Source organism: Dipteris shenzhenensis, chromosome 33 (genome assembly GCF_047967505.1).
Source record: "Dipteris shenzhenensis isolate YYH24624 ecotype China chromosome 33, Dip_SZ_1.0, whole genome shotgun sequence".
Classification (NCBI taxonomy): Eukaryota; Viridiplantae; Streptophyta; class Polypodiopsida; order Gleicheniales; family Dipteridaceae; genus Dipteris; species Dipteris shenzhenensis.
This window is the reverse complement of record NC_141628.1, coordinates 27,643,863-27,657,672: the sequence shown is the minus strand read 5'-3', so window position 1 is coordinate 27,657,672 and position 13,810 is coordinate 27,643,863. Positions and strand designations below refer to the sequence as shown.

Below are 13,810 nucleotides of genomic sequence, written 5' to 3'. Positions count from 1 at the left end.
CTACATCCTGACCACCCCTGATAACCCATGAACCAACCATAATTTGCAGCAGCAAATTTCGAACTTTAGGGCATACCTGGAGGAAGAAATCGTCCAAAGTATTCGCATCAGAAATTCCTACCTCAGGAGCTGTTTCTGATACCAACTGACACATCCCAGCACTCCTGAAACCTCTGATCTGCAAACAAACACACACAACGTGAGAAACTGAGCAGGCTGCTCACCACCCAACCATGACATCTACGGGATGTGAACCCGAATCAGGAGATGTCCCCTCTGAGCCACGAGCTGAGCTACTAGCACGAACTCCCAATCAGATCCAAACCAGCCTAGTGTCCCATACCACCAGGTGGCGCTGTGAAGCCTGGGATCTGCAACCGGGCCTTGGGCTACGCTAAGATGCAGGGGCGCGTCCGCGACTCAATCCAGGATCAGACATAGCACATGGGAATGAAACTTGCTCCCATCGGCTCTCTGAGAACTGAACCCCCTGGGCCCCTTTTATAGACTCGGGCCCCAAGCGCCAAAAATAGCGAAGACCTATAAATAGTTGGTACCCTTGCCACTCAACCCGAGAATCAAGCCTGCCTAGCTCAAAGCCTCCCGAGGTTACCTGAGCTAGTCTTGTGTACCCAGTACACGTCAGATACTAATCCGTGCACATGACACGCCTGCTGTTCGCGCCCCCTGGACTTGAACATTCGAGCAGCTCCCAGTCTTCACGGTAGCCTCTTCTCTCCTTGCGACTATAAAGCGCGCTCTCTACAATGTGACCTGGCTGTTCCGGCTTCCCAGCCAGGTTTTGTGAGCAGTGAGGCTAGCCCTTTGCCACGACTAGCCAGCCTGCTTCTTGGAGAAAGATTTCCCTTGGGTGTTCTGCACTTGGCCTCTCCTAGCTCCCATCTGAGCTAGGATGCAATCTCTGGTTTCATGACCGGCAGTTTTCAGTCCCCCTTCTTCGCTCTTCTCAGCTTGGTCTTCCCCAAGAAGATCAAAGTTTCCATTTGGTGTGGGAGGCTTCTAGGCTGCGAGGTCACTTCAAACGGTTAAAGGCCTTGTTTGGTGGTTCCTGCAAGCTTCTCCTCAGCTTCTAGCCCTTTCTTCTTGCCTCTTTCTGCTGTCCCTTTCTTAGGGAACAACCTTGCCACCTAGAGTTCTTCACGGCCTGTGTGGTTCCTATTTTCTCAGCTTAAGATTGAGTTGAGAGCCTTCTTTCTTTTTCCCTCTCCCTCCTTTTTCCATCCCTCCTTTCTTGGCGCAGCTCTTTGGTTGATTTATGGAGGATCTTGGTGGCGACCCTTGGTCCAGCAAGAGGGCTCAAAGATAGTCAAACTCACGTCCACAAGGAGCCAGGTACGTGATTGGATGCAAGTGAGCTTAGCATTAGAGGGTGCCATGGGTTTATGGATGATGACATGGATTTGACTCATGTCCCTGATTTCCGATGAGTCTTCGCTTCCAAGGTCTCTTGGCCCATTCTTGGCTTTCGGCACAGTCCTCAATACACCACCTTCGTCGAGAGCATCGTAGTAGCACATGATGATTGTTGAGTGCACGGAGACCCTACTTGAGGAGATACTCTCGAAACACTCACCGATGGGGAGTTCAGGCAGCGTGTAGAGATCTCGGGGCTGCCTGGTCAATGCTTGCGGTGCACACAAATGGACATTGGGCTTGTGATTGTCGGAGGGGTTCGGATAGGATCCCTCTGAGCCTTGCTAGGAGTAGAGGGCAGTTTGTCCAAAGAGAGCACAGCGCGAGCCTAGGCAGCGGATGGAGCTCTAGACATCCTGGGGTCGAGTCTTCAAGGAGAGACCTGGACTAGGGTGGAGCATAAGAAACCTAGTAGACATGCTTTGAAGAAACATAGACCATGCGCCAGGCTCTTTAAGCGAGTGAGGGCAAAGCCAGAGTTAGCTTCCGAGTCACAGGGAAGTAGTTGGAGGATGCCCCAACAAAAGTCCCCGTACTCCGGAGGATGAGACTTTCTTTGACATTTTGGCAGACCACCAGGCGATATGAATTCAGAGCACGCAAGTACATGAGTAGGACTTCGGAGCTCCCCCGGGGACAGGGGTTTAATCCAGTCAAGTTCCTGCTTAGTAGCAGAACTCCGGAGGCCCCTCCACTCCGATGGCCTTTGCTCTAGCTTTCCACCCTCCTGCCTAGCCTCCCTTCCGCCTCCTTCACCTTCTTCCTTGCCCAACCCGCTATCCCTGCTGTAGTCACTCTCACTACGTGTCCTCTCCCATTCCCTCTCTACCCGTCTCCTCTCCTCATCCCTCTGCAATAGTCTTAGCCTCTTTCTCCTCCTCCCGCCCCTCTTCTAAACCCGGCCAAGACTCCAAACCTCGGGCAAGGGCATGTTTGAATCTCCCCCCTCCCTCACCTCCCTCATGCTGCGGCTTCTTCTTCCCAATTGGCCTTTCCCCTCTCGTTCACAGGATTCCGCCTCCTCGAAGTTGCTTGAGTCAAGCGGCTTGTTTTCTTAGCTTTTAGGTCCAAGGCCTTGCCTTGGAACCCTTGTTGAGGAAGATTGGAACATTAAACTATCTCGAGATTCCTAACGTGTATCCTCTTGCTCTAGAGATGACAATGATAGGCAGATTTTGAGGACCCTAATTTTGAGATGCTAGTGATAGGAACTAGGTGTAATATGGTGTTTCTTAGGTCATGCTTTGCTTGCTCGAACTAGCAATTTATTTGCGTGAAGATAGGAACTAGTTGTTTATTGGGAGTCCGGACTAGTTGAAGATAGGCCCGTGGGTGTGTGGAGAAGAAGCATGCAAACATGAAAAAGCAGGTCGCATCTCCCCAAAAAATTGTATTTATTATTTTAGCCATAACTTTTGATCCTTATAGCTGCTTATGCTTGGGCACTGATGACGACATAAGTGTTGCTTTGCTTGGTAAGTATATCCTCCTGTTGTTAAAAAAAAAAAATTGTTACCTGTTTTTTTTGTGTGTTTTGCTTTGTCTTTTGTTTTCTATGTAGATTTTTGGACTTTAGAACAACAAAACTTCTAAATTTGTACTATTGGATATATTCTAGTTGTACAAAGGTATACATAACTTTTGATCCGTAACTCAGATTTAGAAGCTCTTTTTTTTGTTAGAAGCTAAGACTGCGCTCTACAACTTTCTAGAAGAAGTATCCGCGGGATAACAGGACGAAAATTAGGATTACGGAGCGCAACCTAGTTTGTGCTGGAATGCTGCTCCTACTTGGCAGCTAAGATTTTTGGTAGTCATAGCTAAGATCCCCAAATTGAAATTCCGAATCTCTCAACCCTTGAATTTTACAAAATCAAAATTCTGAATCTCTCAAATCAGCAAAATCGAAATCTTGAATCTATGTCGACCTTCAAATTCTGAGGTCCTAAGGTAAGGGCTTTCTTAGAAAATTTTGCTCTTTGGATGGGGAACGAGGTGTGAATCCCCCCCCCCCCCTCTTTTGCTCGTGTGAATGTACCCTTAAATCGCGAAGGAAAGGGGTTCCCCCATTCTCCCTAATGGGAAGTCGGATTGGAACGAGGTTTTAAGGGGGCGATGCACGGTCCACCCACCAAGTACCCCCTATAACGGAATCTAGAGCTCTGATCCACTCAAATTAAGCAGGCCAAACTGAATGTATCAGTTTACAGCGAAAAGACAAGGAAGAATGGCTCAAAAGAGAAGGAAAAAGAGCTCATTTCAGCCTTTTTTTCGACACAAACGAAGTGGGAGCCGGAGAAGTACACTGGTCTAAGTTTGTGGAGCAGTTGAAAGCCACTTTCATGCATCCGAGGTATGAGGAGGAATTGACCTTCCATTGGGAAAGGTTTAGCCAATTTGACAATGAGAGTAATGTTCAATTTACAGCCAGGTTTTGGAAACTCTCTTTAGAGTTACCTGAAAAGAGCGAAGAAGATAGAAGAAAGAAACATTTAGCAGCCTTAAGCCCAAAATATAGGGATAAGGTTGAAATTTTCAAACCAACTTATCTGAGGCCTCACTAAATTGGCTGAAATACCCTTCAATAAGGGAAAGGAGGTAGCTATTGTACAAAATGTTAACAGCCAATCATGTCTTGAATGGGTGCCATCCCCTTCCATGGCTGAGGAAGAAAAGAAGAGGCTCATTAAGGAAGGTAAATGTTTCGGATGTAAGAAACATAAGCCAGGGCATCCATGGCATAAATGTCCTATACTATTAGCTAAGATTGCCAAGTCCAAGTCTGTGAAAGCTAAAGCATCTAAGCAGGAGGGTGAGGCTTCTACCTGCTCATCCCACAAACCTATGGTGACTATTGAATCAAGAGTGAATGCTATCCATTCAGCCAACACGTTTGGTAGGTGTATGGATTTGTGAAATGGATAGATAATAGATATATTCCTTATTGAGAACATGTATATATTCATTGTAGAGAATGGATAGAGAAAGAAGGATTTTGTCCTCCATGTAGAGCTATTATACAATGAATAGAATATAGATAGAAGAGTTAGGAGAGGAGACTCATTCAACTAAGCAATTCTCCAATCGAAAATCATTTATGCCAATGTTTACCTACATTAATAACGCATTTGGGTGAGAGAATCTTGTTACTACTAACCAGTTTGTTGAGGATATCTTATAGGTTATTGAGCATGTTATCAAAAAGAGATTTTGCAGCATGGTATTGAGAAGAGGATACTGAGCATAAGAGTTCAGATTACCAGTTAACTGGCACATGAAGAATATCTTTCATACGAGCATGAACTTTGAAGAGATAATGCAGAGGTACTTTTACATTTTTGTACATTCAACATCAAGAGGAATCAGAACTTGAAGATGAGATTGGAGTTTTGATTCAGAAAAGATTGAGCAGTGTCAAGAGAAGAATACTTGCATGTGAGAAAGAGGCGATGCAAATGCGAAAGTAAAAGAGAAAGCGTATGCAATAGAAAGAGATGAGATAATCTAGAAGAGGACTTCTGCTCATTCGAGCAGGGGGGAGTATCATGACAAGAGAAATCACTATTTTGTGATTAATAGACATTATAACATTATTATGTGTCAATTTGCTGGTATGAAATGTGTTTGCGTTTATGATGGACACCGACATCGATATTGTAATGGTGGTGGATCATCTGAGTAGATAGGGCCTGTTGGAGCCACTGCTTCAGACGGCATCAAATTTGGACATGTAACACTTACTTTATCAATAAAGATGTGCACCCACGTGTGTAGGTCCTAGGGGCAATAAGAAAGGTAAGGGTGCATTAGAGTGCATTGAATGGTAGATGCATGGGTCATAGCTAGGGGTAGGTCTAAATGGGAAGATGGAACTTGAGTGATCTCAAGGGACATTGATGAAGGGGTATCCCTTTTCATTGTGAATCTCACGTAGCATTCTCTCTACCACCTTGAATTCATCTGCGATGTCTCTCCCACCTTCCATATAGGTCGAAAACAGAACTGCATGCATTGCACACATTTGGAACTGTGTGTGTGTGTGAGAGAGAGAGAGAGAGAGAGAGATATAAATTGTGTCTTGCTTGGATTGAACAGGTTGGAGGTGTGACGCCTAGAAAGGGGGGCACTGAGCACTTGGGCCTTCCTGTGTTTGACACGGTTGCAGAGGCAAAGGCAGAGACCAAAGCTAATGCTTCAGTCATCTATGTTCCCCCAAAATTTGCAGCTGCTGCAATTATAGAAGCAATGGAAGCTGAATTGGATCTTATTGTCTGCATAACTGAAGGAATCCCTCAACAGGACATGGTGAGTTAATTTTTCAAGGCCTTATTGACATGCCGCACTATTTTAGAATAATTGAACCTTTAAATGTATTGGATATGCTGCATCGTGGTCAGCTAGTGCCTGCTCATTGTCCAACTGAACTGAGAGGGTACATTGTCAGCTTCTGCTAATGTGGGTGATAGGTCAGTCGTGCTGTAATTTGTTTGAAGTGTATGCATTATGAAGTTCTTTTCGGGGTAACTTGTAAACTGCAGGTTCGTGTGAAAGCTGCTCTCAACAAACAATCAAAGACACGCTTGATAGGCCCTAATTGCCCTGGGATTATCAAACCAGGGGAGTGTAAAATCGGCATCATGCCAGGTTATATTCACAAGCCAGGAAGGATTGGAATTGTTTCTCGATCAGGAACCCTTACTTATGAAGCCGTACGTATAAATGTTTTAATGTCCTTGCATGCACAGTAACTGATATTCCACTGCAGCGGTTTCTGGATTTTTGTGAAATGTTGTATTGTGGCTTGATATTGCAGGTTTTTCAGACCACTGCAGTTGGATTGGGGCAGTCAACTTGTGTAGGCATAGGGGGTGACCCTTTCAATGGTACCAATTTTGTGGATTGCCTTGAGCGTTTTGTTAGTGATCCTCAAACTGAAGGTACTCATCTCGATTCATTCTCAATCTTAATGATGCTAATGAACGTGCGACACTAATGTGCACACAGTCTTCACAGCAAATAGGTAGGTGCAATTGTCAGTCTTTACCCTGTATAAAGCTTGTGTTTTGCAGTACTTTCATGCTGCAAAGATTTTGATGGGCAGAGAAACTCTGCATGTTTTGTTCAATAGAAAATTTCTCATGACAGAAAACTGGAAGTGAGGCCTACCTCCTTCCCAGGTATGCAGACCCTGGGATATTTCTGCCTTGTAGAAAAGAAGCTACAGAATGAGGTTACCCACATGACAAAAATTTGATATCCCCAAATGTCTTCTATGAGGAAAGAATATGGTCTTGTAAATAAGCATCTTCTGGATCCAAGAAATAACCAGAGAATGTGTCATCGCCATAAACATCAATAGAGGCATAATAATTCTCTGATCCATGAGGTAACTATGCTCAGAACTTTATGTAATAACCACTATCACCTGTACCAAATCAGCCATAGAATGTGTTGGACTCTGCCTGTGAACATGAGGACGACATGGGGTAGGAGGATGGGATAAAGGGACGTATAAGATAGGATGGGATGAAGGGCATGGATTAGGGATGCCATGTGGGCAGCAGAAAGACATTGCTCTTAGATTAGTTTTATGGCAGCCACATGGGACACCCTGGTCAGCACAGGGCTTATTGGTTTAGGGCTTACACGAGGGCTGGAACAGGCCTAGTCATGTGCCCATATGTAGGGGCTTTGGGGCTGGTGCAGGGCTAGCATACATGCAGCAGGTAATAGTGGGACTGGGGCTGTTTCGAGGCATTGCCCAGGTTGGCTCTAGCAGAGCAAGTCAGGGCAGTGCATTGGCCCCAGACCAGATCAGGTGAGGGCCAGATCAGGTCGGCAGTAGGACAGACTAAGTTGGCTGGTCTGTAGGGCCAGGTTGGCCAGATGAGGGGTTCCGTCCCCTATAAAAGGTCCTTGTTTGGGGGCAGTCTGAGCAGTCATTCTGCCAGAGTTTCCAAAGAGGCAGATCTACACACAGGTGGAAGAGCCATATTGTGGTACACAGGATGGTGACCAGGACAACTCAAGTTGTAGCTACTGAAGCCTACAGGAAGGTGCGTGGTGAATAGCAAGAGTCTACTACCTCAGTAGGTACAGTGTTTGGAGTACCCTACCTCAGTGACAGTATACTGTAGGTGATGCTACATGTATTGGCTTGTACTTAGTTCTTGAATCAATACATATTCTTTTGGTTGTATATCTGAGCATTCTCTCTCTGTACCTCCTGTTCCAGCAGACTCAAGAAGCTGTGCGAAACAGCTCCAGACCTCCATGAATCTCTGCGCCAGCTTCAGACACTTGTCATCACGACTGCCTACCAGCATTTCTTCGCTGTTGGACCTGCACCAAAAGTCTTTACTGCCCCTAGCTGATGTTCCACTGATGTGCTGCTGAGAGTTCCATTCCTATCAAGGCATTCTTATATCAGGGCATTGTGGGCCCCTTTCAAAAAGGGGAGGTGTGGGGGGACATACACTCTTCTCACCTCCATAAAGTCCAACCTACAAAGCAGGAAGCAAAGTGAAAGAGATACTGAGCAAACGAAAAATGGTGAAAGGGGGCATAGGTGATAAGAAAGATGACAAAGAAAAGAAGAAAGACAAGCAGCAAAGACAGGCCAAGCTAACATTGAAAGGAGAGACTGAGGCCTTTAATAACCGTCGCAACCGCAGTGGGCTTCAGACAGATAGCACTGCTTTCAGAAGGGAGCTAGCACAGCCTCGGATTCAGCCACACACACAGCCTTAGCCTCAGCAGCCTCAGACTCAGACTCAGCCTCAGCCTCAGCCTCAGCCTCAGCTTCAGCTCCGGTTTCAGTCTCAGCCCCAGCCCCATTACTATCATCTTCCCCCTCCGCCCCCCCCCCCCCCCCCTTCGATGGTGACGACAGTACCACCAGGGTCGGCCTTGATACCGATGTTGACATCAGTGACAACACTTAACATGCCCTCTTAGCCCGTTGACGATCATACCACTCTATGCCTCACCTCAGTACGCCTCATTACTGTCATCCTTACCCCTCAGCCAGCCACCTCAGTTGGACTCACCACATCCACACTCCAGATGTCCCCTCTCCACTCAGTCCCTTGTCCCCATGAGCCTCTATCACTCAGCCCAAGTTCAGGTCTTATCTGTACCCATCGCTTCATGGACACATGATCCCATCTAACACCTTGAGCACCTCCTCATGGAGGTACACCGCCTTCGCACGCGAGAGGTAGAGCAAGACTGCCTCATCCACAGCCTGGTTCGGGAGATATCACAGCTTATGGGCATGCACTATTAGATATGGGAAGGATACATTATCTTATCATCTATAATGGCCTAGATCCTCAAGTGGTCTCACTTGTTTCCCGATCGGGGGAGCTTTAGTGTAGCTGACTATCTCATGGGATCCCCGCCTCCACTTCATGGAATTTTCTGTCTCACCACCATTTCAAGGACCTGATCATACCGATTTGTTTTTAATATGTCCATCTTATGGCTTACGACACAGACCACGACACCACTCACACATACTACTTATCACGACATACATTTTGACCTGAGTACTCTACAGGCCTCTCCACTCTACTTACATACGTTGACTCTAAATTCTGCTCCTAGAGGGTCAAGCTGCCCTGATCACACGCTCTCCATGAAGCTGCCCCACACATTTTTCCACACTCCACCCGTCCCACTCGCATATTGCCTCTTGGCTCAGTACCCTGTAACAACTTGTATGATGATGAGTGTAAGGATTTTTACGCCGGCAACTCAGATTCGAGGCTAAGCATCACCTTCCGAGCAAGGCAGAGACGATACACGATTACCATCGTCTGACATGTTGGAAGAAGCAGGATTTTGTTCGCTAGAGTGAGGAACGAATATATAGTTTGTTTAGCATCCTATACATACTTGGGGGTTATTTTCTGTGGCTTGATCTTCATACTATGACCAATGTTTTAGGTCCAATTGAGTACGGGATATGCCGCACTTGCTAGATTCGAGCGGTAGTGCTTTCACTCTCATTTCTAGGATCCATGGACTAAGTCTCTTCTCTTTGACTCCTTGTTCCGCCCGTCAAGTATGTATGGCAGCCCTTGTTCGGAGCATCCCCACTACAACTTGATGTAGCGATCCAAGTTATCACGTACCTCTATGGCTTCAGGGAATATGGCTCTTGTACTATATGGCGACGCAGACTACCATGGTCGGCCCTCTCTTGATCCATGGCTTTGGCAGCCAAGGGTGACGAGACGTGTTGGTATGCATGTACATGGAGATGATTTGAGAGCCTAGGGCTCCGCATAGACAGATTACTGCCCTTCCGCTCACATATCACGAGGTGAACTAGGTGATCTGAGAGGATCTCTTATATCTGTACACATTCAAGACTTGGTTTGCATTTTTCTAGCTAGACAGCACGGATTGGCAGGGCTTAGGGAGACAACGGATCCGAGGATTAGAGTTGGAGACATGATAGAGTCGCCAGGGGGTTGAGGCATTGATTAGATGAGGAGACCTTCCCTTCATGCTCACCAAATCAGAGGCACGGCCAACCGGAGTGAAACTAGCCTCAAGGCTAACAAGAGGGTGGTAGAACACTAACCAAACAAAAGCCTTCACAATAAAATACTCAGCAAACACTCCATAGACAGAAAGGGGGAGCTAGAGCGCTCCTGCTCAAACACAAAGACACAGATTGGCCCCAAAGCGTTGGTGCCCCTTTTCGGTATTTCTTTATTAATTGAAGAGTGCCACAAAGAGATTACACAGTGAGTACCAACTCACACGCATTCAATGCTCTTCCCTCACTCCGAGGCATCAATATCACAACACATTAGTCCTGCGGGGCTCTGCTATCACAACCATGTGACCATAGGCATCCATACTCAATGCAAACACCTGCATTTAACCTGAGAGCGCCTACTAGCAGCCCAAACAAGGCCACACGCTCCCCAGACAATCAAAAGTGTCCACTGACTCATTGGAATACCCAAACAATGGGAGAAAGCATCACTTAACTGCCCACGGAGATCAGAAACCCAAACATCTTCTGAAAGCATTCATTGTAACCGTCCTGCCAAGCAAGTCTCTTCAAAAACACAGCCCCAATGCTCACGAGCAAATGCAAGAAAGGCATAGGTGCACCCTTTTACCAACCAGGAGCTCAATCAAGCTCATTCATGAGCTATTTGCACACCTTCGTGGACTCAATACCTTCCTGTCAAGCTGAAAGGCACTCCCACTCTGCCACTTTGGCAACAGCCCATATTCAAAGGCAAATGGGAGGCTGTTGTACAGCCCATTCCAACTGCAGCCCACAAACAGGCCAAGGTACCTTGCGTGCGCACTTGCTCTTTAGAGAGACTCATAGTCAACTTCTTGTGAGTAGACCAGCTCCCAGCGCACCCACGTGGACAAGCCTTTGTGATCAATGGACATGCATATACAGCCCTTGCTCCATCCGTACGTCAAATCAATCTCAGCCTGCACGCAATCTGTTCAATAGCCGTACACAGCCCATAACTAGACCGTACCATGACTGTACACAGTCAATGAGCAGACCGTATGCAGTCCTCAGCATCCGTACAGGATCTTTGCAACATGCCATAGGCAGTCCACAAGTGATCCGTACCTAGCAACCATGCCCTCCATACACGATCCCGTGCATCAGCCTGTACAAAGTGCATTTGCAGCCTGTACAAAGCTTGTACGGCTCTTTCCAGCCCACAGCCCATGCACGTCTTTTCGATGCAAGGCCTTATGCATCTTCCGTACGACCATTCGCAGCCGCCCCTACGTACAGTCTTTCTCCACGCCTAAGTGCTCTCGTACCACCGGTCTCCCTTCTTCCTTTTGCTCTCGAGCCTTACGTGCGCCCGTTGCCGTTTCTCTCCCTGAGGCCTTCTCAAACCTTCCTTTCCAAAGAGGGCCTACATGGCCTTGCCACGTGGCAGCCCATCCCTTGGGTTGCCCCCAAGGGATTCATTTGCCCCTAAGGCCCCCCTCTAGTGGGGCCTCTTTAAAAGCCTACCAATGACCAACTTGAAAGGCCTAAGGTTTTTGGGCCCTTCTTTGGCCCTAAACCTTTCAGTTGCCCTCAAGGCACAATTGCCTAGAAGAAACTTGCGCACCCACATCCTGCGACCTCGCCATTTGATTACTGGGGTCGAGGCCACATGTGAGAATCAAAACTCACACCCTCGCGACATGAGTGACAGTGACACTTGTCGGTTGTGCAGGGCCATAGCTAGGAGACCACAACAGACCACACATACTGACATCCATCAACGCTCTATCACGGGCTTTAGGCCACTGCAGCCTAATACCTCTTAGGCTTGGTGTCTCTGCTAGATTCGAGATGATCATAGCAGTGCCGTATGAGTGGATGGCACACGATTTGAAATTCTGAAGATTTTGGATAAGGGATAGCTTGGAGGATGCTAAGTCTGCACAAACGGGGAGAAGCATATAGGTAGGGACAAGTGGGCAAGTTGTGAGCAAGGTGCCAAAAATGAGAGGTAGTTGGATATGAGGAACTTAGCAAAGGATGAAGAGGAGTGAGGTGGAAATTTTTGTACCTATGAGGTTAGCCAATCAAAGCTTAAAAGCGAAAGCAGCTTGCTTTTCCAAATAGGAGCCTCTTGTGGGTAAGAGTGTACTTATCTAATGAAGCACTAATTAAATATGTAATGGGGATGTTTTAAACTGCGCTTTGCAAAATTGAGCTCCTTTATCCTTATTCTATGCATGCCATTTAGATCAAACTTCCAAGGCTCACATCTAAGGCTAAAAAAACTTTGAATAGCTTTGAAATTCTCCCAACCATGTATTACTATGTGCTATTGCCTATGACAAGTGTGATTGTGGTGTTAATGTGACTGTGCATGATGATTATCAAGCCTTGTTGGCTAAAGGCAAAAATAAGCCCAACTTTGGCGGCTCTTATTCCAGCACTGATTCAGCTCAGCCAATCAAATAAAAATTCAGAAAACGCAGGTCAGACCAAGAAAAAGGGTAAATACCATTATTTAGACACCACATAAATGAATGCAAGAAAAGGTTGGAGTGCCTCCAACTTGGCTACCAGCTGTGCTTTGGTAGTGGCCCTTCAGCCATTCAAAGTGCCTATATTGACTACAGATAGTCCTTTTCTCTATCCTTGACAATGCACTTATCATCTTCAAAATTGAGAGCCAAGCCTCTTTTCCCCAAATAGGACACAAAGTAAATTCTTCTTTATTCCATCTGGAAGGCATAAATGAGTCCCATCAATTGATGCAGTAAAATCCTCCCAACTCTTTTCACGGGATGCGAAGAATTGTTGGTGACGTTCGTGTTCTTTAAATTGCATAGCTTGAAGACTGCTAATGTTGTTCAAGGGTGTGGAAACAAGAGGCATGCTAATGGATACTATGCAAATGCTGAAAGGTGGTGGAATACATTGCATGGGATCCTTTGAATGAGATATGCTGCTCCTAATTTCTTTTTTTTTGGTTGACAATCAACATCTTTATGGGAAGTATTTTGGGTTGCTTGGTGGTGTAAAGATTGATGCTGGCTTTAAAATTTGTTAAAGACATCCTTTGTGCATGAAGCTATCAATATCCCTCCAATATTGTCTATGTGCACAATCTTAAGAGCACTAGGTAGGAATAAAATTTGATCATTAAGTTCGTATGGATAAAGAGACATCAATTTTTTTATAACAGCTTCTCTGTACTTGCAGGCATTGTTTTGATAGGGGAAATTGGTGGCTCTGCAGAAGAGGACGCTGCAGCTTTTATCAAGGTGAGAGAGTTAGCTGCACATGTACACACATCATTTCTAGGTTCTAGCTGTTAAAAATGGATATTTGTTTTCCAATTGAGGCATCTTAGTTTGCCTTAAAGCTAACATTAAATCTCTATAAAAATTGCTAGGTTCAAAGGGTGGAGTTGGGATTGACATCCATTGCATATGTACATGCGTCCACCGGGGTGTGTGTGTGTGCGTCTGCAAGAGATAGAGAGAAAAGATGTGCTAACGTCCGCAGAAGGCCTTGTGGGCCTATGGGACAAGGTACAAAGTACACAAAAAAGGATGATCTCATACAAGCCTCAGTGGGCTGGAGCAAAGGGCGCACTAAGGCCCTTGCAAAGTGCTAAGACTACTAAACTGAAAAACTGAAAAACTGAAAAACTCTACAGAGCTTAATAGCTTGCGCAAAATCATATATAACCCAGAGACTAGCAACTATCTGAGAGCTGTGGCATGCTGAGAGCTGAGACTCACCAGGCTCAGAAGCCAAATCCTTGCACTGTGGTGGCTCACCTGTGAGCGGCGAAAATGTCTCGAAATCTGCGTCTGTCGGGCTGTATCATGCTGTGGTGGCGGAGAGGGACGTGGT

At 46.2% G+C, this 13,810-nt stretch overlaps 1 protein-coding gene across 1 annotated transcript in view; it reads left to right on the top strand.

Annotated features, from left to right (window-relative positions):
* LOC147879913 (succinate--CoA ligase [ADP-forming] subunit alpha-2, mitochondrial-like) overlaps positions 1-13,810 on the top strand; it is a 48,008-nt gene that overhangs the window by 19,094 nt on the left and 15,104 nt on the right. Inside the window, exons 2-5 of the mRNA XM_087371889.1 lie at positions 5,530-5,739; positions 5,973-6,143; positions 6,248-6,371; positions 13,151-13,212. Of these exons, the coding sequence (XP_087228015.1) occupies positions 5,530-5,739; positions 5,973-6,143; positions 6,248-6,371; positions 13,151-13,212 (567 nt within the window). The remainder of the gene's footprint in view (positions 1-5,529; positions 5,740-5,972; positions 6,144-6,247; positions 6,372-13,150; positions 13,213-13,810) is intronic.